Here is a 24,794-nt window from a genome sequence, read left to right as displayed (position 1 = left end):
TGTCATCCCATTAGCAATGACATCTAATGTCCATGGTCAGGTAACCATGACTATCTGTTGATCAACGAGCTAGTCAACTAGAGGCTCACTAGGGACATGTTGTGGTCTATGTATTCACACATGTACCGCTGTTTCCGGTCAATACAATTATAGCATGAACAATAGACAATTATCATGAACAAGGAAATACAATAATAACCATTTTATTATTGCCACTAGGGCATATTTCCAACAGGCATGTCCCGGTGGTAGTTCTAATTCGCAGTGCGTAACACCATCATGCCGCACATAACTGCATCGCGTGTCAACGCGCACGGCGCAACCACAAGCATATGGGCCCCCTGACGTGATCGTGTGCAGGCCCAACTGCTGGCAGAGAGCGCGCGGAGGGACACGAGCAGAGCACTCCGCGGTCATCTCAACGGCGAGCAACCATATATATGCATATAGAAGTTGAACACGCAAGGAAAAGCTATCCACAACCCGAGCACGACGCGGCGCCTAACGGTTAAACTATTTGTATAGATTAAGCACGACTACTTAATCTATGAATGAAATATATGCTTAATTACTGAATTTTAGTTGCAAAAATATAGTGCTAGTGATTTTTAGCTGCATATTTTGACAAATGACCATTGGAACTGCTGGATGTCCTCTCTGTATGTGTCGTCGTGGGTGTGCTTATTGTGTCGTGCGCCGGCCCCAAACACTAGCAGCACAACTTATAAATTGACAGGATGGAGTACTAGTTACAGTGATGCCTATAATTAAGCAAAGGGATCACACATGTCTGTATTGACTGGAACGAGAATGCAATAGCACAATAAGAATTAAGGAGGCAAGAATAAAGATGCATCCATCAACGTACGACCTCCTCCTCCTCAAGTCAGTGCGCCGGGCCACCGACCGGCAGCTAAGGATTGGCGGCTTTTGTGGCGAGGTCAAGGTGCTTCTCAGCAAAGGCATCCAAGGCTTCCAGCCGGTTGAAGAAGGCCAACATCATAGCATCCTCACTGGCCTTGTAGATACCTATGTACACGATTTGCTCGTACACGTGGATGTGAAAGAGATTCCGACCATGGAGGATGATTAGGGTGGCAGGCAATGACGAGCCCGGGCGCGCGGGCTGGAGGAGTACGGCAATGTCGGCCGCGAGCTTCTTGACGACGACGAACTTGTTGGTGGTGGCAACGATCATCTGGTCCAACTGAGAGTCGTACCTGGTGTCGATGGCAGCCATCCATCAGCCGCTCGCCAACACTGTTTGGAGATGATCCTCGATGCCATGCCGCAGGCCGGCATCGTTGACCGTCTGGCACAGCTGCTGGCCGCTTGCGCGCATCGCCTCCATGGGTCTGGAGTGAGCACTTTTGCGCTTAGTGTAAGTGCTTAGGCAAATGCTTAGGTGCGTATGATGTGGTAGATGCATTGGAATGGAGGGGCGCCTTTATATGAGTGCAAACTGCATTGCATTCACATAGTGCTGCCTCTTTTCCCAGTCCTCCTCCCATTACTTCCCTCATGCATTCATGATGCTAATTGAAGGAGGATGCATCATTGGCCGTTCAACATTTTGGGAACCTCTACCCTCTCCCTCATCTGCATTAAAGCCATATCGGGAACTACACCACCCGTTGCACGTCCGACTGAACGTGCCTCCTCGCCTCCATCTATGCTTAATTACTGAATTTTAGTTGCAAAAATTAGATACTGCTAGTGATTTTTAGCTTCATATTTTGACAAATCACAGTGTTACAAGGTTGACAAATGGCAATGTTACTAGATCAACAAATGTCAATCTTTCCAGTTTGACAAATGGCAACATACCCAATATGACAGATGCAAATCTTACCAAATTGTTTGTAAAATGGTTGCACACGGGTCATCCAAAACAACCATTTGCGTTGAAGAGATGCACAAATCCGGCTCTCACTTTGCATATGGGTGTTATTTCTAAAACATTTGCGATCAAGAGCCATTAAAACCTATAGCCATTAAAACCAAGACACATGGCGTCATGTGAATGTTTGAAATTTGAATTATACACATAAATGCATTGAAAAACTCAATTAATGCGTAAAAATGTCCAAACGAACCCCGAAAAATCCCAAAAATTGACATAACACTCTTGTTGTTCTATGTTGACACGAGAAAAGTTTTCAAAGCAATAAGAGGCAATGTATATCATTTTGTCCCCGAAGGTGGGACGTTCCCTACTGAATCCATCAAGCTTGTTGTGGGAAGCTCTGGTTTGTGAGAAGCATATCCCCAAACCTGCCCCAAATGGGACAAAAAATTTACCACGACATGTTGATGCCGCTCCATGATAGCATGCATGCCAAGTTTCATGAATTTGAGACGAGCTTTGGATTTATACTAGAATTTAAAAACCAGGTATCTCAATGTTTACGGCCGAGTGACGGTGGCAGGATGTTTGACGACATTCATTCTCAATTCTTGCATGGGACCTAATTAATCATGCAACCAAGGACACAAATTTGAATTTTCAACCAATTTTTATGCATTAGAGCATATGTGTGCATCTATAGTTCAAATTTGAATTATGCACATGAATGCATAGAAAACTCAGTTAATGTATAAAAATGTCCAAGCGAACCCCCAAAAATCCCAAAAATGTACACAACACCCCTGTTGTTCTATGTTGACACTAGGAAAAAATTGAAATCGAGAAGAGGCAATGCATATAGTTTCGTCCAGAAAGGTGAAACGTTCCCTAACGAAACCATCGGGCTTGTTGTGAGAAGCTCTGGTTTCTGAGAAGCATATCCCCAAACCTTCCCCAAATGGGACAAAAAATTTACCATGGCACATTGATGCCGCTCCATGACAACATGCCAAGTTTCATGAATTTTAGACGAGCTTTGGATTTACTAGAATTTAAAAACCAGGTATATATATCTCAATGTTTGCGGCCGAGTGACGGTGGCAGGGTGTTTGACATTCATTCTCTTTTCTTGAATGAGACCTAATTAAGCATGCAACCAAGGACATGGATTTGAATTTTCAACCAATTTATATGCATTAGAGCATATGTGTGCATGTAGTTCAAATTTGAATTATGCACATGAATGCATAGAAAACTCAGTTAATGTGTAAAAATTTCCAAGTGAACCCCCAAAAATCCCAAAAACTGAGACAACACCCCTATTGTTCTATGCTGACACTAGGAAAAAATTGAAATTGAGAAGAGGCAATGCATCTCGTTACATGCAGAAAGCTGAAACGCTTCCTACCGAAACCATCGGGCTTGTTGTGAGAAGCTCTGGTTTGTGAGAAGCATATCCCCAAACCTGTCCCAAATGAGACAAAACATTTACCACTGCATGTTGATGCCGCTCCATGAAAGCATGCCAAGTTTCATGAATTTCAGACGAGCTTTGGATTTACTAGAATTTAAAAACCAGGTATATATCTCAATGTTTGCGGCCGAGTGACGGTGGCAGGGTGTTTGACATTCATTTTCATTTATTGCACATGACCTAATTAAGCATGCAACCAAGGACACATATTTGAATTTTCAACCAATTTATATGCATTAGAGCATATGTGTGCATGTAGTTCAAATTTGAATTATGCACATGAATGCATAAAAAAACTCAGTTAATGTATAATAATGTCCAAGTGAACCCCCAAAAATCCCAAAAATTGACACAACACCTCTATTGATCTATGTTGACACTAGGAAAAAAATTGAAATCGAGAAGAGGCAATGCACATCATTTCGTCCAGAAAGGTGAAACGTTCCCTAACGAAACCATCGGGCTTGTTGTGAGAAGCTTTGGTATGTGAGAAGCATATCCCCACACCTGCCCCAAATGGGACAAAAATTTACCACGACATGTTGATGTTGCTCCATGACAACATGCCAAGTTTCATGAATTTCGGACGAGCTTTGGATTTACTGGAATTTAAAAACCAAGTATATATCTCAATGTTTGTGGCTGAGTGACGGTGGCAGGGTGTTTGACATTCATTCTCATTTCTTGCATGGGACCTAATTAAGCATGCAACCAAGGACACAGATTTGAATTTTCAACTAATTTATATGCATTAGAGCATGTGCATGTAGTTCAAATTTGAATTATTCACATGAATGCATAGAAAACTCAGCTATATGTATAAAAATGTCCAAGCTTACCCCGAAAAATCCCAAAAATTGACACAACACCCCTGTTGTTCTATGTGGACACTAGGAATGTTTTTTTGAAATTGAGAAGATGCAACGAGTATCATTTCGTCCAGAAAGGTGAAGCGTTCGCTACCGAAACCATCATGCTTGTTGTGAGAGAAGCTCTGGTTTGCGAGAAGCTTATACCATAACCTGGCCCAAATGGGACAACATGTTTTTACCCCAACATCTTGATGTCGTTCCATGATAGCATGCCAAGGTTCATGAATTTTAGATGAGTTTTGTATTTACTAGAATTACAAAAGCAAGCACCTCAACATTTGCCGGAGAGCCACGGTGCCGTGGTGTTTGAAATTCATCCGCATTTCTTGAATGGGACGTAAGCATCAATCCATGGACACATATATAATTTTACAACCCATTTTGGTGCACCGGAGCATGTGCATGTGGTGTAATTTTGAATTGTGCACCTGAAATTCCTAGAAAACCAAGTTACCGTATAAAAATGTCCAAATGAACCCTGAATAATTCCAAAAATTTTGACGACACACCTATAGTTTCATGTTCACTACAAATAGAAGTTCTATCAATTCAAACACCATCCTTTCTAGTTGTGACCCCATTATGTAATTCAAATCAAGATGAAAAATCAAGTAGATCCCACACAGTTTATTAGCACCAACCGTCTGAGATGCAGTACAAAATATCCTGGAGCACCGTCGGTGTATAGTATGCCTATGGCTTACTCGAGAAGGTTCGCCGGCTATAGTCCACAGCCCGCACTGAATAAGGGACCATGTCTGATGACACTTTGTGCGCCAGTTTTTTCGCTGAAGCGATTCAAAATTTTCGGCTTCCGCAGAAATATCTACCTCCCCCTTACCAAAAGCCACATTTCCCCTGTTTACGCCTTCCTTCCCAATTTTAAATCTTCACTCTTTGCTTGTAGTGCCGCCTCCTCGCCGGCGACCCTCCTTCACGCTGCTCGGCCTCGCCTATCCAGGCAGGTAATCCACACCCGAATCCCCTCCTCCTCCTCCTTCCACATCCCACATGCCCCGACCGTCGGCGCGAGTGCGACACCTTCGACCCAAATCACCGACCCCTCCACCAAATAAGCACCGTCCTAAGCCATGGTGCACGCAGTATAGCCAGGATCTCAAGGAGCATTTGGCAGCGGAGAAGCAAATCGCGGCCGCACGCGCGTATGAGGTTGCTATGGCCGCCATTCGTGCCGACCCCTAGATCTTGGAGGAGCACCTCGCCGTCGAGGCCACCATCGACGCCTCACGCACCGATGCTCCGGCGTGGTTGGTTGCTTTAAACGATAGTTCGTGGTGTTTTCTCGTTGCTTACCTCATCTCGAGAGCCAGCAGGTTGGTGCCCGGAGTGGCTCAGGCAACTCACCACTACGATGAGGGCAACCACGATGCGGAGGCCTCGCCCTCTTCCATGTCCAAGGAGCCAATCGTCATCGATATCTCCGACAATGAGTAGCTTGTCATATTAGCTCACTATAAGGACCCATGTTCAGTTTGCTAGCTACTTCCTTTCCTTAACAAATTTTAGTGAATTGTGCTATCTACTTTTACCACAGTATCTTCTGTTGTATATGTTCTATATGTCGTGCAATGTGGTGTTCAGTTAACTGTTTTGTTCAATTCTGCAAATGTGATGTTCAATTCTTTAGGGTGCAATTTTCCAAGTTGTCAAGCATGCTTGGTTTGGTTAACTGTCTGAACTTCTATTAGGAGTATGTTATATTGTGCAATGTGGTGCTCAGTCAATGTTCAGTTCATTTGTTGTGGTGTTTAGTTAACTGTTTGGTTCAATTCTACAATGCAATGTTCAATTGTTGTGTGTCCATTCTGTTATTGTATACCATGTGAGAAATAAATCGAATTTGGCTGTACTAAATACATGAGAAACAAAAACAATTGCTATACTTACAAGTTGTTAAGCGTGCTTGGTTTGGTTAACTATCCGATCTTCTATTAGGAGTATGTTATATTTGTGCAATGTGGTGCTCAATTAACGGTTGGTTCATTTGTTGTGGTGTTCAGTTAACTGCTTGGTTTAATTCTGCAATGTGATGTTCAATTATTGTGGCTGCATTCTGTTATTGTATACCATGTGAGAAATAAATCGAATTTGGCTGTACTAAATACATGAGAAACAAATACAATTGCTATATTTCGAAGTTGTTAAGCATGCTTGGTTTGATTAACTGTGTGATCTTCTATTAGGAGTATGTTATATTTGTGCGATGTGGTTCTCAGTTAACGGTTGGTTCATTTGTTGTGGTGTTTAGTTAACTACTTGGTTCAGCTCTGCAATGCGATGTTCAATTGTTGTGGTTGCATTCTGTTATTGTATACTATTATACCTTGTCTTTTTTATTCCATTGCCCCATTTCCAATATAGATAAGATATTTATGCACATCCTTGTTTTCAGGCCTTTCCAAAACAGTTCATTGATGATTACCTCTCAAACCACTTGTATGGACATGAGGCGAGGAAGTTTTTCATACAACACCCACGGTTCAATATTGAAGTGTTCCTGAAGAGGACGAAGGATGGACGGTCAATCATCCACAGGCACTGGCCTAAAGTTGCAAAGAACTTCAACATCAATGAATGCTCAATATTCACCTTCTGCTTCAGCAATTTTCCCGATGAGATGCATCTGTCTATGTACCATCTATGATGCTAATTTCGAAAGGTTCTAGATGTTGCACATGAAACATGGTGCTGGTGCAGTTGTGTAATGGGGTAGCTGAGTGCTGAAGCTATATCATGTTGTACTATGATGTATTTCAATTTTGAAATCCTGCTTCCTTAATATGGGAATTATATATATTATGTGTTTAATATGAATGTCAATTAGATTAATAAATGGATTATTAATAATAGGGAAATTAGCCTGCTAATTGGTTTTTTCTATTGCAAACGGTTATTGAGAAAATAACGTAGGCGATGACCTAAGGCAACGCACACAGTTTCTTCTACGCACTTTGTGTGATGCATTCAATAATGCAAACGATAAAATTATTAATATTGTGTGCGATGGGAAGGCCATCACTAACGATTTAACGGGGAAAATTGTGTGTGATGTACCTACCAACGGAAATGTTTTCCTTGCAGCGACTGTGTGGGATGTATGTACGAACGGAAACGTTTTGTGGGGAGTGACCGTGTGGGATGAACTTACGATCGGAAATGAAGTCGACGCACTCCCGGGACGGGAGTTTTCATTCCCGACAAGGGTCGCACACCCATGAACGGAGTTGACGAATCCCGGGAACGCAACCAGCCCACGGTCCAACGTCTCGGACAGTGGCGAATCTGTTAGCGACTCGCTAATTAATTTGGATTAATTAATTCATTCCTGATCGGAAAAAAATAAGCTCTGGCTCATTCCCGCGGCATGCTCGCGTCGTGACGAGGCATGGTGAGGCGGGCGGCGGTGGAGGAGGAGCACGCGTGTACCACTCCTCTTCCCAAGCTCCCAATGACAAGTGGTAGAGCAACCCTTATAAAGGGGTCTCAACTCTCCTCAACTAGCAAGGTGGTACTAAACTTCCCACCACCCGCCATATCCTACATGTGCCTAAAGATTAACTAGGAATCATTGTTCATATGGGCCTAAAGCCCATCTATGATTCAACAGAAGGTTCTAGGGTCGTGTGAGTTTGTTTGTAATCCAATTTGGCAGGTTGTTTAGATAGATCTCAATGTTAGTATAGTTTCTAGGGTAGGGATTAATCTGTATAGCGGAAACCATGTCCCATATACCCTGTTGCCTGTATAAACATGCAACACGTCTCTGCTAACTCATTCATTTCACGCCGTCTTTTTGTGGTATGCAGAGCTAATTCCTCTCTCACATCCTTTTGGCTATGGCTTGCTTCAGCTCTTCTGTCGCGACACCACACTCATCTGCACCGCTGAGAAGATTCACCGTGGGAACTTCCTAGTGTGCATGCAGGCCATAGCGATCCAGTTCTCTGCCCACCTTGACCCTGAGAGACATGGTCCTGCACCCAAACTCGCCGACAAGGACATCAAGCCCACCGATGTGCCGAACCCGACACACGAGGTCTGGCAGGCTCATGACTCAAAGAAACGACACTCATAAAATAAACTCTTAACGCCGTTCAAGTAAAGCTAATATATTTCTACATTTCTATAAACTAATGGAGATGATTCTATTTAGGTGTGTATGTTTTATCAATTACCCCCATCCTCATGTTGACACCGTTCTTTGTTAACCTGCCATCAAGCTAATGATATTGTGACAATGTTGAAACAAGCCAATGTTTTGCTAACTTTTTGCCTCCATAACATAATTTCAGTTTTAAGTAATGCTACCATCTTTCTATCATTTCTGATGAAGGTAATGAAGACTTCACCCCGTTGCTACTTGTGCAAATGAAGATCGTGTTTTAATTCAAGTAAACAAGAGTGATGTTAATCGTACATTTTAGAGGAAATAGTATGGCTGTTGTGCTTTTTCAATGTCAGATCTTCTTACTTCTTGCGCCCAAACCATCACTAGCGGGACTGCCTACTCCCGCCTCCCTTGGTTGGCTATGCTGCCAGGCATGCCTCATCGCCCCACCCTACTCCCACCGCTGGCCAGATAATTCCTCTACTCACCCACAGCTTCTATTATTCTCCCGTGATGGCAACCTCACACCGCAGCCGAACTAGTCAACCCTTGTACATGCCTTCGTGTGGGCATCCGTTGCCACATCCTCCCCAACTCCGGGTCATTCCCTTCCTAGGCCTCGCTGTCATTCTCCACTTTGGTGCTCTCAATGCGGCGTGCTCAACGTGGCCATGAACGGCAACCATCGGAAGGAAACATCACATGGTGAGGCTGACAGCTGGGACCCACCAGCTACATCTTCGCACGCAAGGAAGGGCCTCATTGTTACGCACAAAAAATGATTCCCACCTGACAGCTGGGACACACCAGCTACATATTCCCACAGAAGGAAGTGCATCCTTCTTATATGAAAAAATGCCCGCCTGACAGCTGGGACTCACCAGCTACATCTTCGCATGCAAGAAAATACCTCCTTATTACGCACAAAAAATGATTCCTACCCCAGACAGTGGGACCCACCAGCTATATATTCACATGCAAGGAAGTGCCTCCATATTCACCCTGATAGTTGGGACCCACCAGGTTGAAGCATACGTAGTGTATTTGTCTAGTCGCAAACGTGTATGTACATATTGGTCGATTGGTCTCTCTACAATGGTAACCGAGGCCAAGTAAGGAGTGACATGTGTCGTAGTAGAGCCCCCAACGTAGCATGTCACAGAGTCCCATCTAAATCATGTCACATTCGTACAACCACACTGTAAAAAATATGGGCACGTAGATACATACTGGCGGGGTCTCGAATGCATAGAACAACGACGTCCTGTTCCTGGGTAGCCAATTGGCTGGGTTTGAACGGAGGAAACAACTTTGTGGTCACCGGGAGCGAAGCGACTAGGTCAGAATGTGTCCTGTTCATCAAGAGCCAAACAACTTGGACGAGACAGCCAAAACGGGATCCTGTTCATCAACCCCTCACTGCCTGGGGGTCTGGCGTATCGTAAAATGGAGGAAATGGACTTCTGTTCAACTTCCTATGATTGAAATGAGGTCTTGTTCATTGGTAGGGGTTTGACGTACCGCAAAACAAAGGAAACGACCTTCTCGTCAACTGCCTACGGTCGAAAAGGGGTCATGTTTATCAGAAGGGGTCTCGCATATTGCAAAACAGAGGAAACAAACTTCTCTTCAACCACTGACGGTTGAAACGAGGTCCTGTTCATCGGGAGGGGCATGGCGTACCGCAAAACAGAATGCACATGCTACTGTTCATCCACTTTATACTTCCTACCGCGCGCCTCCATGGACCACTATTCATCCGCCAACTGCCTACAGCCTCCATGGGGTCCTATTCATCCACCCCAACCGTCTAGGATTCCCCGTACCGTGGCATGGCCTGCTTTGTGTATTGTACATCCAGCGCTAACCGCCGACACATTTGAGGTCTTGTTCATCCAACCCCCACCAGCTGGGGTGTGGCGTACGAGCGGGCAGTAGCAACAGGAATTGTTCATCCATAGCCAACCAACCAGCTAGGTCAACTCACGAAGTCTTGCACAAGGAGTTGGATCGCTGCAAAGTCCTGACTCATTCTACATATCGCACGCATGGTGGCAGTGTTCACTGTTCATCGAGAGGTAACCACAACCAGCTCAACTCACGTACGTCTCGCACGGGGCTCGAAGGAACACACCAATGGATCGGCTTCAGTAAGCAGCAGTTATCTGAGAAGGAATTGCTCAAGTTTAGTTAGCAACGAAAGGATCCATTGTCTTCACTATGTATTGGGACCGATCGCTTGTGTTCAGTACGTAGTGATAGGGATCGATCGATTGCTCGAGTTCAGTAAGTGAAAGCCTCGCTTGGGTTCAATTAGTGAACACGACTCGCACACACACGCACGTACGAGAGAAAGGTGCAAACCACTGCATCGCTCGGCCTCGACAGACCTTTGTATACTAGGAACTCCCAAAAAAGTTCCTCGCCCTCTCTTCCACCATGATTTTTTACATCATGGACGTCCCGAAGAATTTCATACACGCTCGCCTCTAGCCCACCCAGGACGAAAAGCCCATTTGTCATAATTTCTTGTCATAGAAGTAGGAGCCCACCACATATATTATGATACGTGTTTTTTTCACAATTATAGTCATGGAAGTGTTGAATACATGAAAGAAAAAGTTTTCGTTCAGGCCATAATGTCACACAAGTCATTTTTTTTCTTTAGTGCATCATGCTAGGCTGTATTTTGTTTTTTTTTCTTATGGAACTTCTATTTTTCTTCAAATTTGTCTGGGGTTAGTTCCAATACAATATCTAGGTATATATCAAGGTATTGAAACATCAATAAAACACATAATCATGTTTGCACATAAGAAAGCCTTCAATAGAATGACTCTTCCAAAATCAACTACTTTATCTAGAACTTCAACACTCTTTTTATTGAAACAAAAACAAAACTTACTTTTCTACTTTATTTGCGTGGGTTGCCTCCCACGAAGCACTTGTTTTCGGTTGGTTAGCTCAACCGTAGTGAAGATCATGTGTGCGAAAACACACCGAGACCATAGCTTCTAGCATTGACAACAATGTTGTCTTCGATGTAGGTCTTCATTTTCTTTTTCCTGAGGAAATGCCTCACAAAAGGATCTTTAACAGGTAAGTCAAATATCACATTTCCCTCGAACACACTTATCACAGCTTTCATAGTCCTTAGAAAAGGTCTACCGAGAATTATAGGAGCAATTGGATCTTCAGGCATACCAACTATCAAAAGATCAATCATGATAGGGCAATCATTTATTAGAACTATGACTCCATGCGTAATTGCTGCTGCTTGAGTAAAATTAGAATTATCCATATTCAATCTAATATCAGTAGTAGCATAAGGACCTAGATTGAGATTATCATAAACAGACATAGGGATAGTGGAAACACTAGCACCTAGATCGCACAAAGCATTGAACTTACTTAAACCAATATAAATATCTATAGTAGGCTCAATACCATCTTCTGAATTAGCTTGTGACTTACTATACAACTTCTTTCTTTCATCATCTAGTTCACACACCTTGGCTACAACATGATCAACAAAGACATTATATTCCTCATGATTAGATACCTCAGGTAGTGGGTGCTTCATTGCTATCATGTTCACGAAGTCTGCAACATGTAGGTATATTCTGGCACATGGCTTTTATTAAACTCTTCTGCCTTCTATTCATTTCTTCTCATCATCTTGATATCTTCAACCAGGTTAGGTTTCGGTTTACCTGCAAACTTGGCTAGCATTAAAGTTTGGCTCTCTACAATTTTAGCCACTCGTGCTTCCATATTGTTGTATATTCCATCTAGCATCTACACATATTTGTTAGTCCAACAATTTTACCGGTGAACTAACCAAGTAAGTTATCATGGTTCTTCAAAATTTTTTTGAAGTTATCATTCTGCTCAGCTTGACTAGCAATAAAAAATTTCAGAGTATCTTCAAGAGTATATGTATTACTATTGCTTGATCAATTAAAACTATTAGGTGCTCCATCATTATTATGATAAGGTAAGCTAGGAGCATACCCATCATTTTTCCAGTTTGGATTGTAGCTATTGTGAACAATGAGATTCACATCATTAATTTCTTCAATAGTGATGGCATTCACATATTACCTCTTCTTTACCTTTCATGACGGAGATGAGTTCATCAAGCTTGGTTGTCAACTCCATACTACTTTCTTCAATTACATTCACTCTTTTGGTGGTCGTACTTTCAACATGCTATATTGGGGTTCTCTTGCATTTCGTCAAGTTGCTTCTTAACATCATCTCTGGGCTTTCCCATGATTTTTTCTGCTGCAACTGTATCAAGCATAGTTTTTGACATAGGATTTGAACAATTATAAAACATACGAAGGGTTAACTATTCCTCCATTGCATGATTAGGCAATTCCTTATGGATTATTTCATTCGATCCCACACAAGCGCCAGCAGCTCATGATCTTCCTGCTTGAAACTTATAATATGAGAAGGAAGTTGCATAATTTTTGCATGTGGACAAAGGATAGATAAAAATTTGCTGCAACAATCAGCCCACGAAGTTATACTTCCTCTAGGCAAAGCTAGAAGCCATTATTTTGCTTTTCCTCTCAAAGAGAAAGGAAATAGACACATTTTCAAAGCGTCAGGGTCATAATCTCTAATGCGTATCATGTTGCACAATTCAGAAAAATTATGCAAGTGCATATCGGCATCTTCAGAAGCAGAGCCTCCAAATTGGTCTTGTTGGACCATAGAGACTTGGTTTTGTTTTACCTCATATTCAGCGCAGCAACATCAGGTTGTGCTATAGGTTCACGCACAATGTAATTGCTAGGAGTAGCATAACTTTCAAGATTACGAGCCATGATAATCTTTTTGGCGTTTTCTACTAACAAGACTTGCAACATAAAGTAAAAACAAAAACAAAAACCAAAGCTGAACTTTAACAAAAACTCGATACACAAAGACTAGGAACACTCAACTCCTCCCCGAGAATGGTGATAGGAAAAGGTTTGATTACTTCCTTTGGGGATCCGGAATGGAGCAGAAAGGATTCTTGTCTTTTCCCCTCGAGGTGACCCTGAGTTATCAAACCGAAGGGAGGAACGCCCCCTTGAATCTAGGGTCTCAAGAAAGCTATTGTTAAATAACAATTCCAGCTTTTGGCTGGATCAAAATCAAACAAACCGAAGGGGAACTATCAGTACTAAAACCGGCATATCTCGAGTAGGGGGTGCCGAGCTTTGGATCTTGGAAAGATGGTGAACAGGAGACAAAGGGCATGATGATTACCCAGGTTTGGGCCCTCTTGAAGAGGTAAAATCCTACGTCCATCTTGATTTGATAACGGAGTCACGAGTACAGGTTAATCTACCTCGAGATCGTATGATGTGCTCTAAACCCTCCGAGATTGGATCTATCTCTCTGTCTCTCTCTGTTCCTGCTTTCTGGAATTCTGCCCTGGCACCGTTTCTTTTATATCCGGAGAGCCGTAACTCCGATTGGATTGAAACCTTCGCCCAGATCGTTTTCCAAAAATTAGCTTTCTTGCGGCCAAAGAAGGGCATCAACCACCTTACGAGTGGCCCGGGAGGGTGGGGGCGTGCCCACCTGAAGTGGGCGTGGGCCCCTATCTCCTGGCCACCTCAGGCACCGTCTCGCGTTGATTTTACTTCCCAAAAATCACAAATATTCCAAAATAATTCTCCGTCCATTTTTATCCCGTTTGGATCCCGTTTGATATTGGGTTTCTGCGAAACATAAAACAAGCAACAAACAGGAACTGCCATTGGGCACTGGATCAATATGTTAGTCCCAAAAATAGTATAAAAAGTTGCCAAAAGTATATGAAAGTTGAAGAATATTGGCATGGAACAATCAAAAATTATAGATACGACGGAGACGTATCACCAGACTGCAAACATATATTTTAAATATTACCCTTGCAAGTAGGAAAGAACGGGATATGTTTAAAACACCCTTGTTCACTTGCAACTCAGCTAAGGGCTTGTCCTTACGGAGGAACTGCATGACAACGTCACCTCCCGAACCAGAACCCCCTGACAGGGATATCTTCCCTCGCTTAGAAGCCTTTATCTTCAAGTCTTCGGAGGCGGTCCTCTTCTTCCCATGGGGAGAAGGGATGTCAGTTTCTCCTTCCCTTTCATCTTCGAAAGAGGGAGTTCCAATATCCCTAGACGAGGTGCCTGGCGTACCTCTGGAATGGGGCCCAACATGGGCCTTCTTGCTCTCCTCCTTGTCTTGCTTCCTCGACACTTGATATGGTGCCGGAACCAGCATCCTTGTTAACACCGGATCAGCTAAGTCTTTGGGAAGAGGGGCCGAACACCTAATTCTCTCCGCCTTCTTTATCCAGCCCTGGCCAAGTATGGTTTTCTTAGTATATTGTTATGAGAAATTTAACTAAGCTGTGTTCAGGAGTCGAGTGCTTACCGAGGTATCCCGATGGTTGCAGTCAAGGCCGATGTCCTATGTAGTATCCGGCCACTGTTTTCGTGTCCTGAAGAATAATTTCCACATTCCTCTGGGCGACGTGCCAAAGAAGTGCTAAAGGGTTCGTTGTCCTACCGGATTGAACTCCCACATGCGGAGAGGCCGTCGCTGGCACGGTAGGACCCGACGGACTAGCATTACTTGGATTACGTTGATAAGACCGGTGTCCTTTTCAGTGAGGCCCCGAATGCAGCTTTGCAGCGTCTGCACTTCATCAATTGATCCCCAGTCCAGCCCCTTATTAATCCATGATGCAAGCTGTAATAGAGGGCTAGATCAGAACGCAGGTGTAGCTGCCCACTTGGTACCACGGGGTTCAGTGATGTAAAACCACTCCCGCTGCCATAGGTTGGAAGTTTCTGTGAAGGAGCCTTTTGGCCAAGAAGTATCGGTGAGTTTGCTCACTGCAACACCACCGCAGTCCGCTTGTTTCCCGCCGACTACCTTCGCCTTCACATTAAAGGTCTTGAGCCACAAGCCGAAGTGTGGGGGAATATGGAGGAAGACCTCGCACACGATAATGAATGCCGAGACGTGGAGAAAGGAGTCCGGAGCTAGATCGTGAAAATCTAGCCCGTAATAGAACATGAGCCCTCAAACGAAGGGATGAAGGGCGAACCCTAGCCCTCGGATTAAGTGGGAGATCAATATGACCCTCTCGCTGGATCTGGGAGTAGGAATAACCTGCCCTTGAGAAGGAAGCCTGTGGGGGATTTCCGCGGTCAGGTATCTTGCCTCCTGGAGCTTCGTGATATCCTCCTCTGTGACAGAGGAAGCCACCCACCGGCCTTGAGGGCTGGGTCCGGACATGACTGGGAAGCACGAAGCGATTAAATTGAACCTTGGGTGCTGGAACTTGAGGTGGGAGAGGTTGAGGAAAGGGTTGGCGTAAAGGAGAAAAGACTGGTGTTAGCCCCTTTATAAAGGCGATGAATATCAAACGCCCCCTCCTAGACCTTAAAGCCTGCCTATTCCCAAGGAATCATGCCAACAGAATGGTTGGGTTACCACGCCCGTATTGATGAGAATCCCGCAATAAGACATGCCAATGAAACCGCCTCTTGAAATATGGAGCGACAGGCTAAAAAACAGTTCGAAATAATGGCTGGGCGGCGACGTGATGTCACGCTACAAAAAGTTGTCAGCAGATTGACCTCGTGAAATATTATACTCTCTGCGGTTGTGTGTGGAATTTGTTTTGCAGAGCCGGACATGATTCTTGTGTTCAAAGACTATTTTGGAGTATTCGTAGAAGGAACCCGCCTTGCAATGCCGAAGCCAATTCGCGCGCCAGACACCTCGTCATTGAAGCCTAGTTCAGGGGCTACTGAGAGAGTCCTGGATTAAGGGGTCCTCGGATGGCTGAACTATGTAGCGTGGGCCGGACTGATGGGCTGTGAAGATACAAGACCGAAGACTCTCACCTGTGTCCGGATGGGACTCTCCTTGGCGTGGAAGGCAAGCTTGGCGCCCGGATATGAAGATTCCTTTCTCTATAACCGACTTTGTACAACCCTAGTCCCCTCCGGTGTCTATATAAACCGGAGGGCTTAGTTCGTAGAGCCAATCATAATCATACATGCTAGACTTCTAGGGTTTTAGCCATTATGATCTCGTGGTAGATCAACTCTTGTAATACTCATATTCATCAAGATCAATCAAGCAGGAAGTAGGGTATTACCTCTATAGAGAGGGCCCGAACCTGGGTAAACATCGTGCCCCCCGCCTCCTGTTACCATCAACCTTAGACGCACAGTTCGGGATCCCCTACCCGTGATCCGCCGATTTTGACACCGACAGTAACACCTCTTCTCTCTGTTGTAATCTCTACTTAAACATGGTGCTCAACACTATATATTATTATGCAATGATATGTGGCTATCCTTATGTTGAGTAGATCCATTTTGAGTAGATCCATTTTGTCCCATGTGTTGATTGATGATCGTGATTGGTTTGAGTTGTATGTTTTATTTTGGTGCTGTCCTATGGTGCCCTCCGTGTTGCGCAAGCGTGAGGGATCTCCGCTGTAGGTTGTTGCAATACATTCGTAATTCGCTTATAATGGGTTGCGTGAGTGATTGAAACACAAACCTGAGTAATTGGGTTGTTGCGTAATGCTATGGTTGGGTTTTAACTTAATGATCTTTAGTAGTTGCGGATGCATGCTAGAGTTTCGATCATAAATGCATATGATCCAAGTAGAGAAAGTATGTTAGCTCATGCCTCCCCCTCATATAAAATTGCAATAATGATTACCGGTCTAGTTATCGATTGCCTAGGGACAAATAACTATCTTGTGACAAAAAGCTCTCTACTAAAACTAACTTAATTGTTTCTTTATCTAAACAGCCCCTAACTTTTATTTACGTGTTCTTTATTATCTTGCAAACCTATCCCTTTACACCTACAAAGTACTTCTAGTTTCATACTTTTTTTATGTAAAGCGAACATTAAGCATGCATAGAGTTGTATCGGTGGTCGATGGAACTTGAAGGGGATATAGATTCTATCATTAGCTCCTTGTAGGCTTCGACACTCTTACTTATCGATAAAGGCTACAAACGATCCTCTACACTTGTGGGTTATCAACCAACTCCTGGTACTCGACATAGGTGCTGAAACTTGAACATTTTCACACAAAAACCGCGCTCTCCAGCGCCAATCTTCAAGTGTCGTCCTGTTCAGACCACCATATTCATGTTATGACTTATGAAGAGCAAAATTCTAGCCGCCTTCCTCCCGACCGAGACGTCTCATCCCCATCCCTTCCAGCATGCGGTGGCAACGATGCCTATAGTGCAAGAACACTAAAGAATGGCCACACTGACGATTATCCTCATCAGAGATGATGGCATCAATGGTCCGATCCACAACATCGATGGTAGGGGCTTCTATGGGTATATGCATCTACCTGCAGTGGTTGTGGAGATTTGGAGGGAGGGGCACCGAGGTGATCATTTTTCCCCATGTCATATATGGTTCTTAGGAGCCACCAGTGATTGCAAACCCTCTTCACATACTCTAAATTTAAGATGGGTACAAAAGTTGTCTAGGATATGGGTTTGTAGTTTGACTTACTTATAGGAAAGGAAATTATTCATATCCATCTTATGTCAAGTGTAACCCGAAAGCATGAATTAATTATTACATGGTAGGGAGTTTTAGAGCTTGCTACACACATGAATTTTTGCAGAATATAGTAAGATCTCATGTATATGGTGAAATGATTATGGAAGAAATTATATATGTCTATATAATATTGGTAGGAATATGATCATTTAGGGGTTCACCATGTATGAGATATGTACAAATCCATGTGTGGTTGTTACATCGCAAATATTTTTTCCCTAACATAATATACTGTGATTATATTTCTTTCTATGCACTTTATATATACATGAATTTTTGTCTTACAAATTGAAAGTTGTAACTAATTAACTAAAAGATGGGATTACACGACCTGCCCATATTTGTAACTTTCCTTTATTCCAAAGCCAAAGAAAAGTTCAAGGCTTTTTGATAGTGGGCCCATTTAGAAACATGCCAAGATTGTCTGGCAGGCACCCTACACGTAGTGCTTTCACTAAACATATGGTTCTTTCCCCTAGTACTTTCATATCCAATCTCCTTTTAGAGCAAGGTTAATAGTATAGTCAACAACTGGCTATATGAAGTTGCCACATCATTTACAACCAACCTAATTAATAGTCCACTTATACAATAGTTAATCATAATAGTTGTATGTTGTGCCCTTAATATGTGACCCACATTTCTCTCTCACAGAAGATGTTGGGCTACAACCTAAAACAGCCCGATTCTCTTCTCTCTCCAGCTAAGCAAACAACCGTGTTCTTCATAACCGAACAAGTAGCTGTTTGGATTAGGGTTTTCTCATGCCGCTACCGCCGTCGCCAATTTAGGTCCCCTTGCCTCTGGCTGCCATCTTGGCGCTGAGAGGTGGGGGCGACCTTGGTTCTTCAAGATCTTCATGTTCTTCGTCAACGTCTAGTGATCATCATATTGACGTGAGAATAAATTTTCTCTCGTTCTTTTGGCAGTGCCATGAAGTTAGAGAGTTTTCTGTCCTATCAGATCCGATTATTTGGATCTGATGAGTTTATGTTGTTACGTCAAGCTTTTTTTGTTGCTTTGGTTCTTTGTGTAGTTGAGATCTATCGACACCATGGTGAAGATATAGTGATTCGACGACCTGCACTTTTAAGGGATCATCCCCAGCACAAGTACGTTCATCGATCAAGTCTTCCCATATTTTTGGATGGCCGACACAAGGCACTCTCAAAAACCATTATTGATAATGTTCATGTGGGTGAAAGAGTGATAACATCGTTGCTCCAGTCCAATTGCAACCTCTTTACCAAAGTCTTTGGAGTATTTCTTCGAGCAGAGATTGGTACCACGAAAAAGGTGTTTTCAAGAGATTTCATTATAATTCTTGGTCATAAGACTTTGACTTTTTCTTGGATATTAGGTCCAAGTCAGTATACCTGTAATTGGTATGCGTATGAATAAATTTACAGGTGTTTCTAAAAGAAACCCTGAGGTGATATCTCTTATAACAATATTTTAAATAGCGGGCTATGACATATAGCGGCAACCTTTAAAAACAGTTATAGTTGGGCTATAGCGGGCTATAGCGAGGTTATAGCGGCAAATTATATATGAAATCATTTAGCGGCAACATGCTCAAACAACTATAGCGGAGCTATAGCGGGGCTATAGCCGGCTATTTGAAACTATGCTTATAAACAGCCTATTATACTTTCTTTTTTATTATGTATATTAAATTCTTAGTACGTGAGACATTCTCTCTCTTTTCTTTAGAAAGATTCTTTCCCTATCACAATATATTAGCGGCACGTTTTTAATTTGGAACTTAAGAGACAGTTGAGTTTTTGGAGGTGGCTGTTGCACAAGTGATAGCCAGCGAAGCATATACGTCCAGTTAAATCGATAGGATTCAGGAGTATATAGTACAGGACGTTTTCGCAGTTCAATTTGAACTGCTAAAATGTCTTATATTTAGTCTCATATTTGATTACTGTGGGAGTATTTGTTTTTGAAACAAGAAATCTCACATGGAATATGCACGATTTGAATCACTTGAGGTTGAGGAATCCTCTATCAAGAAACTCGAAATCAATCACCGAACTAGATCAAAGATTAAACAACAGAAGGACTGACCAAATCTCCTGTAAATGTAAACCAACATGTCTTCCTGGCTAAGGAATAATACCATCAGCCACACTCAACTAGCCATAAGAAGAATCTGTGAGAAGAACAGATCAATCTTATTCAACACACAAGAGTTCGAAACAAACAGTTCATTTGACATGAACCGCACAGCAGACATTGGCACACCGAAACAAACTGCTAGCAGCGGATCCGATCATAGCCTGAGAGATAGGTCCACCTCGCCGGCGACGTGCTCGAAGGCGCCGTAGGCGTACTCTGACGGGGCGCTGCCGCGCTTGCGCGCCATGCCAGCAAGCATCGGAGGAGCGGCCTTGAGCGCCTCCGTTTTCCTCGCCCTCCCATCCGCCGATAAGAAGTCGCTGTCGCCCGCGTACCCGCCCGGCCTTGCGTCCTGCGCCGCGGCAGGTGCGCCGCCCGCCCCATGCGCGCGCGTGCTGGCGGCGATCTCCCGCCGGCGCTTGGCGACGCTGCGCTCGTGCTTGTGCGCGTTCTGGTGGCCGCCGAGCGCCTGCGAGCTGCGGAACTTGCGGTCGCAGTAGACGCAGAGGAAGAAGCCGCCCTGCTCCGCCTCCGCCTGCGCCGCCCAGGTCATGCGGAGGGTGAGCTCAAGGCTGAGCTCCTGCTCGTCCTGCTCCCAGTTTAGCTGTTCCATTGAAGGCACAGAAACCTACAGTAAGTGACTACGTGTTATGCTTCTGTGTCGCGCGTGAGAGAAAGAGAGCCTATGATTTGCGAGTGAAACTGTGGTGCTAAGCAAAGGAAATTATATACCCCACGTGCCACACCTAACGGTTACTGTTCCTCGCGATCAGGTTAGTGACCGCAGCCTGTGTTGGTGTGGACGTACGTCGCGCACGTTTCCCCGCCATTTGCTACGTCTGGGCGACGGAAGAGCACCTGGCCGAAGCGGACCAAATATTTCCGGAGTATAATAATACGTACAACAGCAGAGAGATTAGGGAGACTTGTGTGGCCGACGCCGGGCAACCGGGACGAAGGCGACAAAGCTAGGCCAAGCGGCGGTGGATAACGCAGAAGAATACAAGGCGATGGGGCTTGGAAACGGGCAAGGCGTATTGTTTGTAGGGAATTGTACTGTATCTGTATACGTTGTATATATAAATCGTACACAGCCAAGTTAAACACAGGGTTTAGGGTTTACGTGGGTGGTTGACATCCAGCCTCATGTCTCAGTATATAGATGTCACAATACAGTTATATACGTATACAAATACGTATACATATACAATATACTAGACCCTATATTTTACAGAAGGTGTTGGAAATATTAGCACTTTTCCGATTAGACTAATCCATGAGTAAGCAGTAAGCATGGCAATTGCGGTATGCATCTCATACCGATACGTAAGCATACTAACACGTACAGTACATAGAACCGACCCATCTATGACCAGAACATATGCAACTAGCATATACGAGTAAATGATGGATGAACATATCATACCCTCCGGTTCGCCGGGCCAATGCTGCGGCGGCAGCAGCAGCCTCGGCGTCGTCCGTGGCCATCTTCTTGGCGGCGGCGGCGTCGACCATGGTGTCGATGCAGGGGAAGTAGTGGAAGCCGAGGCGGACGAAGATGCGGACGGACCGGGAGCAGTCGTGTCGAGACGCTCCCCATAAACCTTATTGCCGTTCTCCCAGGCAGGATCTCGAAAGGCAGGGTTCCGGAGGCACCTGCTCTCCCGACCAACCATGCACGCGGTCGTGGGATGGGATCGCCGGAGGGAGCTCAGAGTGAGGAACAGTAAATGACGGCTAGGGTTACGCGAGAGGGAGGGAGTGAACTGAACTAGGTCACTCCACTGGCCACAGCCTTCTTATATAGGCCGTCGGGTAGGAAGTCGTGGGCCTGAGCGGAGGCCCACAACCGAGTCGACGCACTCCCGGGAAGGGAGCCGTCGTTCCCTGAGAAGGGTCGCACACCTGCGAACGGTGTTGACGAATCCTGGGAATGCAACCAACCCACGGTCCAACGTCTCGGACAGTGGCACATATGTTAGCGACTCATTAATTAATCCCGGATTAATTAATTCCTTCCTGACCGGCAAATATAAGCTTTGGCTCATTCCCGTGGCGCGCGCGCGTCGTGACGAGGTGAGGCGTGGCGAGGCGGGCGGCAACGGAGGAGGAGCGTGCATGTACCACTCCTCTTCCCAAGCTCCCAATGGCAAGTGGTAGAGCAACCCTTATAAAGGGGTCTCAACTCTCCTCAACTAGCAACGTGGTAGTAAGCTTCCCAGCACCTGCCACATCCTACATGGGCCTCAAGATTAATCAAGAATCATTGTTCATATGGTCCTAAAGCCCATCTATGATTCAACAATCCCCCATCAGATCTCGAGGCACATAAGTTTGTCAACTGTTCCAAACAATGTTTGATATATCAGAAATTTTAGTGGAGGCTGTTAAGTTAAACTTCCACCTAGAGCAACATGATTTGACTTCTTTTTTCTTTCGAGAGTACGCTAACAGCGTACCATATTTTTATAGAAGAAGAAGAAAGCATAATTACAAGATGTGTGGCTCAAATGCGGACATTCGGCACACACGGTTACACCAACACCAACACCACCCAATCTACACCCAAGCTAACTCCTCACAAAACGTTGTAGTCCACCAACACCACCTGCCACCTGCGACCACTCAGCTACCTCAATTAACGTACAAGTGACAAGCTTCGGAGGAGTTTTTTTGTTGATCTACCTTATTGAAGACTCTTGCATTCCTTTGTTTCCACAAGGCACAGAGAACCGCCATGACTGTGGTGTTAAAACCTCTCCTGTCCGCCCCTAGGAAGCTTCTATGTGCTCGTAACCACCACTCCAAGGTATTGTCAGTTGTTAGTGAGTGAGGGGTGTTAATCTGCAAGGTGTCCCATGTCCTATACTAGACCTCCCGAGCATACGGGCACTGCAAAAGGATGTGATTAGCATTGTCCTCATCCAGCAGGCAAGTGTAACATGCTGAGCTCTCATCCTGAAGCCCATGCCTAGCCCTTCTATCTGACGTCCATATCCTGTACTGCATTGCCAGCCAAACAAAGAGTTTGCACTTAAGAGGAGCCCAGCTTCACCAAACACACTTTGCTAGGGGCGATTTGGGCCAGCCATTGCAAAGGCTGGTATAGACTGACTTCGTTGAGTATTGTCCAGAAGTGGAGCAAGTCTAGGTAAAGACATCCTGCTTGGTCTCACGTCTGTCTACTGTCGCCACCGTGTGGCAGAGATGCATGCATTGCATTTGAGCCATGAAATAGATCTCAATTTGGCAATCCTCCATCCATCTGTTGTTGAGCAGTGCCTGCTGCACCGTTCTAGTATTGATCACCCTCGCGTGGACCGTCACAAGCAGGAGTGGGGCTATGTCAGCTACTGCATATCCATGGATCCACCGGTCCCTCCAAAACAATACGTTGTCTCCCATGCCAACTTTGATATGAACCAAACTATCAAACACCTCCCTCGCCGACCTGTCTTCGATCATTGGAAATCCCTGCCAAGGCCTCACTGGCTCCGTACGCTTTAGCCATTCCCACCTGACCCTTAGCGCCAAGGATTGAAGTTGCAAATTCTTCACTCCAAGCCCACCGTGGCACTTAGGTCGACAGATTTTGTCCCATGCGACGAGGCATTGTCCACCGTTTACCTTGTCCTAGCCGGCCCAAAAGAACGACCTCATCCACTAGTTAATCTCCTCAAACACCCAGGCAGGGGCGTCCACAATCATTAGGTGATGGATCGGCCTGGCAGAGTTGATAGATTGCACCAAGATCAACTGGCCGGGTCATTGAATCAGCCCCCTTTGCCATGCGGGGACAGAGTACCTCACTTTATCCAGCATGGGTTGCCACTCCACGCGAGTCAAGTTCTTGATAGTAAGCTGTAGGCCAAGGTACCTACATGGGAGTTCTGCTAAGTCACACTAAAGTAGCGCAGCCACCCTTTGCATGTCCTCCAAGTCGCCTCTAATCACTATGGCTGACGACTTCCGATAGTTCACCTTAAGCCCAGATGCTTCACCAAAAGCTTTTAAGGTCTCCTTCACAAAGCTCAAATCCATGACTGTAGGTTTGATAAATAAGGCCACGTCATCAGCATATATCAAGATCCTTTGCATGGCCGTGATCCCATGGAATGAGCTTAGCACACCAGTCGCCATAGCTCGTTGTATGAGTCTTGTCAGAACTTCCATTGAGATGACGAAGAGCAAAGGCAATATAGGATCACCCTGGCGCAGCTCGCACGCGTACCCAAAGCTCTTCCCAGCCACGCCATTGACGATCACCTTGGTGTTGCAGTTTGTAGCAGGATCGCCACCCATGTCATCCATCTCATGCCAAACCCTTTGGCAGTCATGATTTCAAATAGGAAAGGCGATGACAAGGAGTCGAAAGCCGTCGAAATATCAAGTTTCAGGAACACTCCGGGCGATTTGACTTCTTCACAACTGAACAATGGACTATGCCTTGAATTGTCAGTTTGGCGTGCATAAGTTTCGCCTATTGTCAGCTGATATGTGGTTGTCAAAGGCTAAACCCCACGGGTGGAGCTTATTAGTCATACACTGTACCTTCTCATGAGCTTCCTAGAGATTACCCAATCTCATAGACTGTGACCAGCAATATGGCTCACATAGGTGTGTTCCTCCAAAGAATGCTCTGTAGGATAGCATCTTGCTTACGTAAGCTTCGGAACACATTAAGACCAAATTCAACCTGCCTTACATATGTGAGAGTATTGTTGCATCTCCAAC

The 24,794-nt window shown here is 44.6% G+C and overlaps 1 protein-coding gene across 1 annotated transcript; it reads right to left on the bottom strand.

Annotated features, from left to right (window-relative positions):
* Nucleotides 1–19,958: 19,958 nt before the first annotated feature.
* On the bottom strand, nt 19,959–20,752 carry LOC123116202 (zinc finger protein 4-like). The gene has a single exon (XM_044537196.1). The coding sequence runs from the start codon at nt 20,671–20,673 to the stop codon at nt 20,215–20,217; it is 459 nt and encodes a 152-aa protein (XP_044393131.1). The 5' UTR covers nt 20,674–20,752; the 3' UTR covers nt 19,959–20,214.
* Between the last annotated feature and the right edge of the window lie 4,042 nt (nt 20,753–24,794).

This window comes from Triticum aestivum, chromosome 5B (genome assembly GCF_018294505.1).
Source record: "Triticum aestivum cultivar Chinese Spring chromosome 5B, IWGSC CS RefSeq v2.1, whole genome shotgun sequence".
NCBI classification, from domain to species: domain Eukaryota; kingdom Viridiplantae; phylum Streptophyta; class Magnoliopsida; order Poales; family Poaceae; genus Triticum; species Triticum aestivum.
This window is presented reverse-complemented; position numbering and strand designations above follow the sequence as displayed.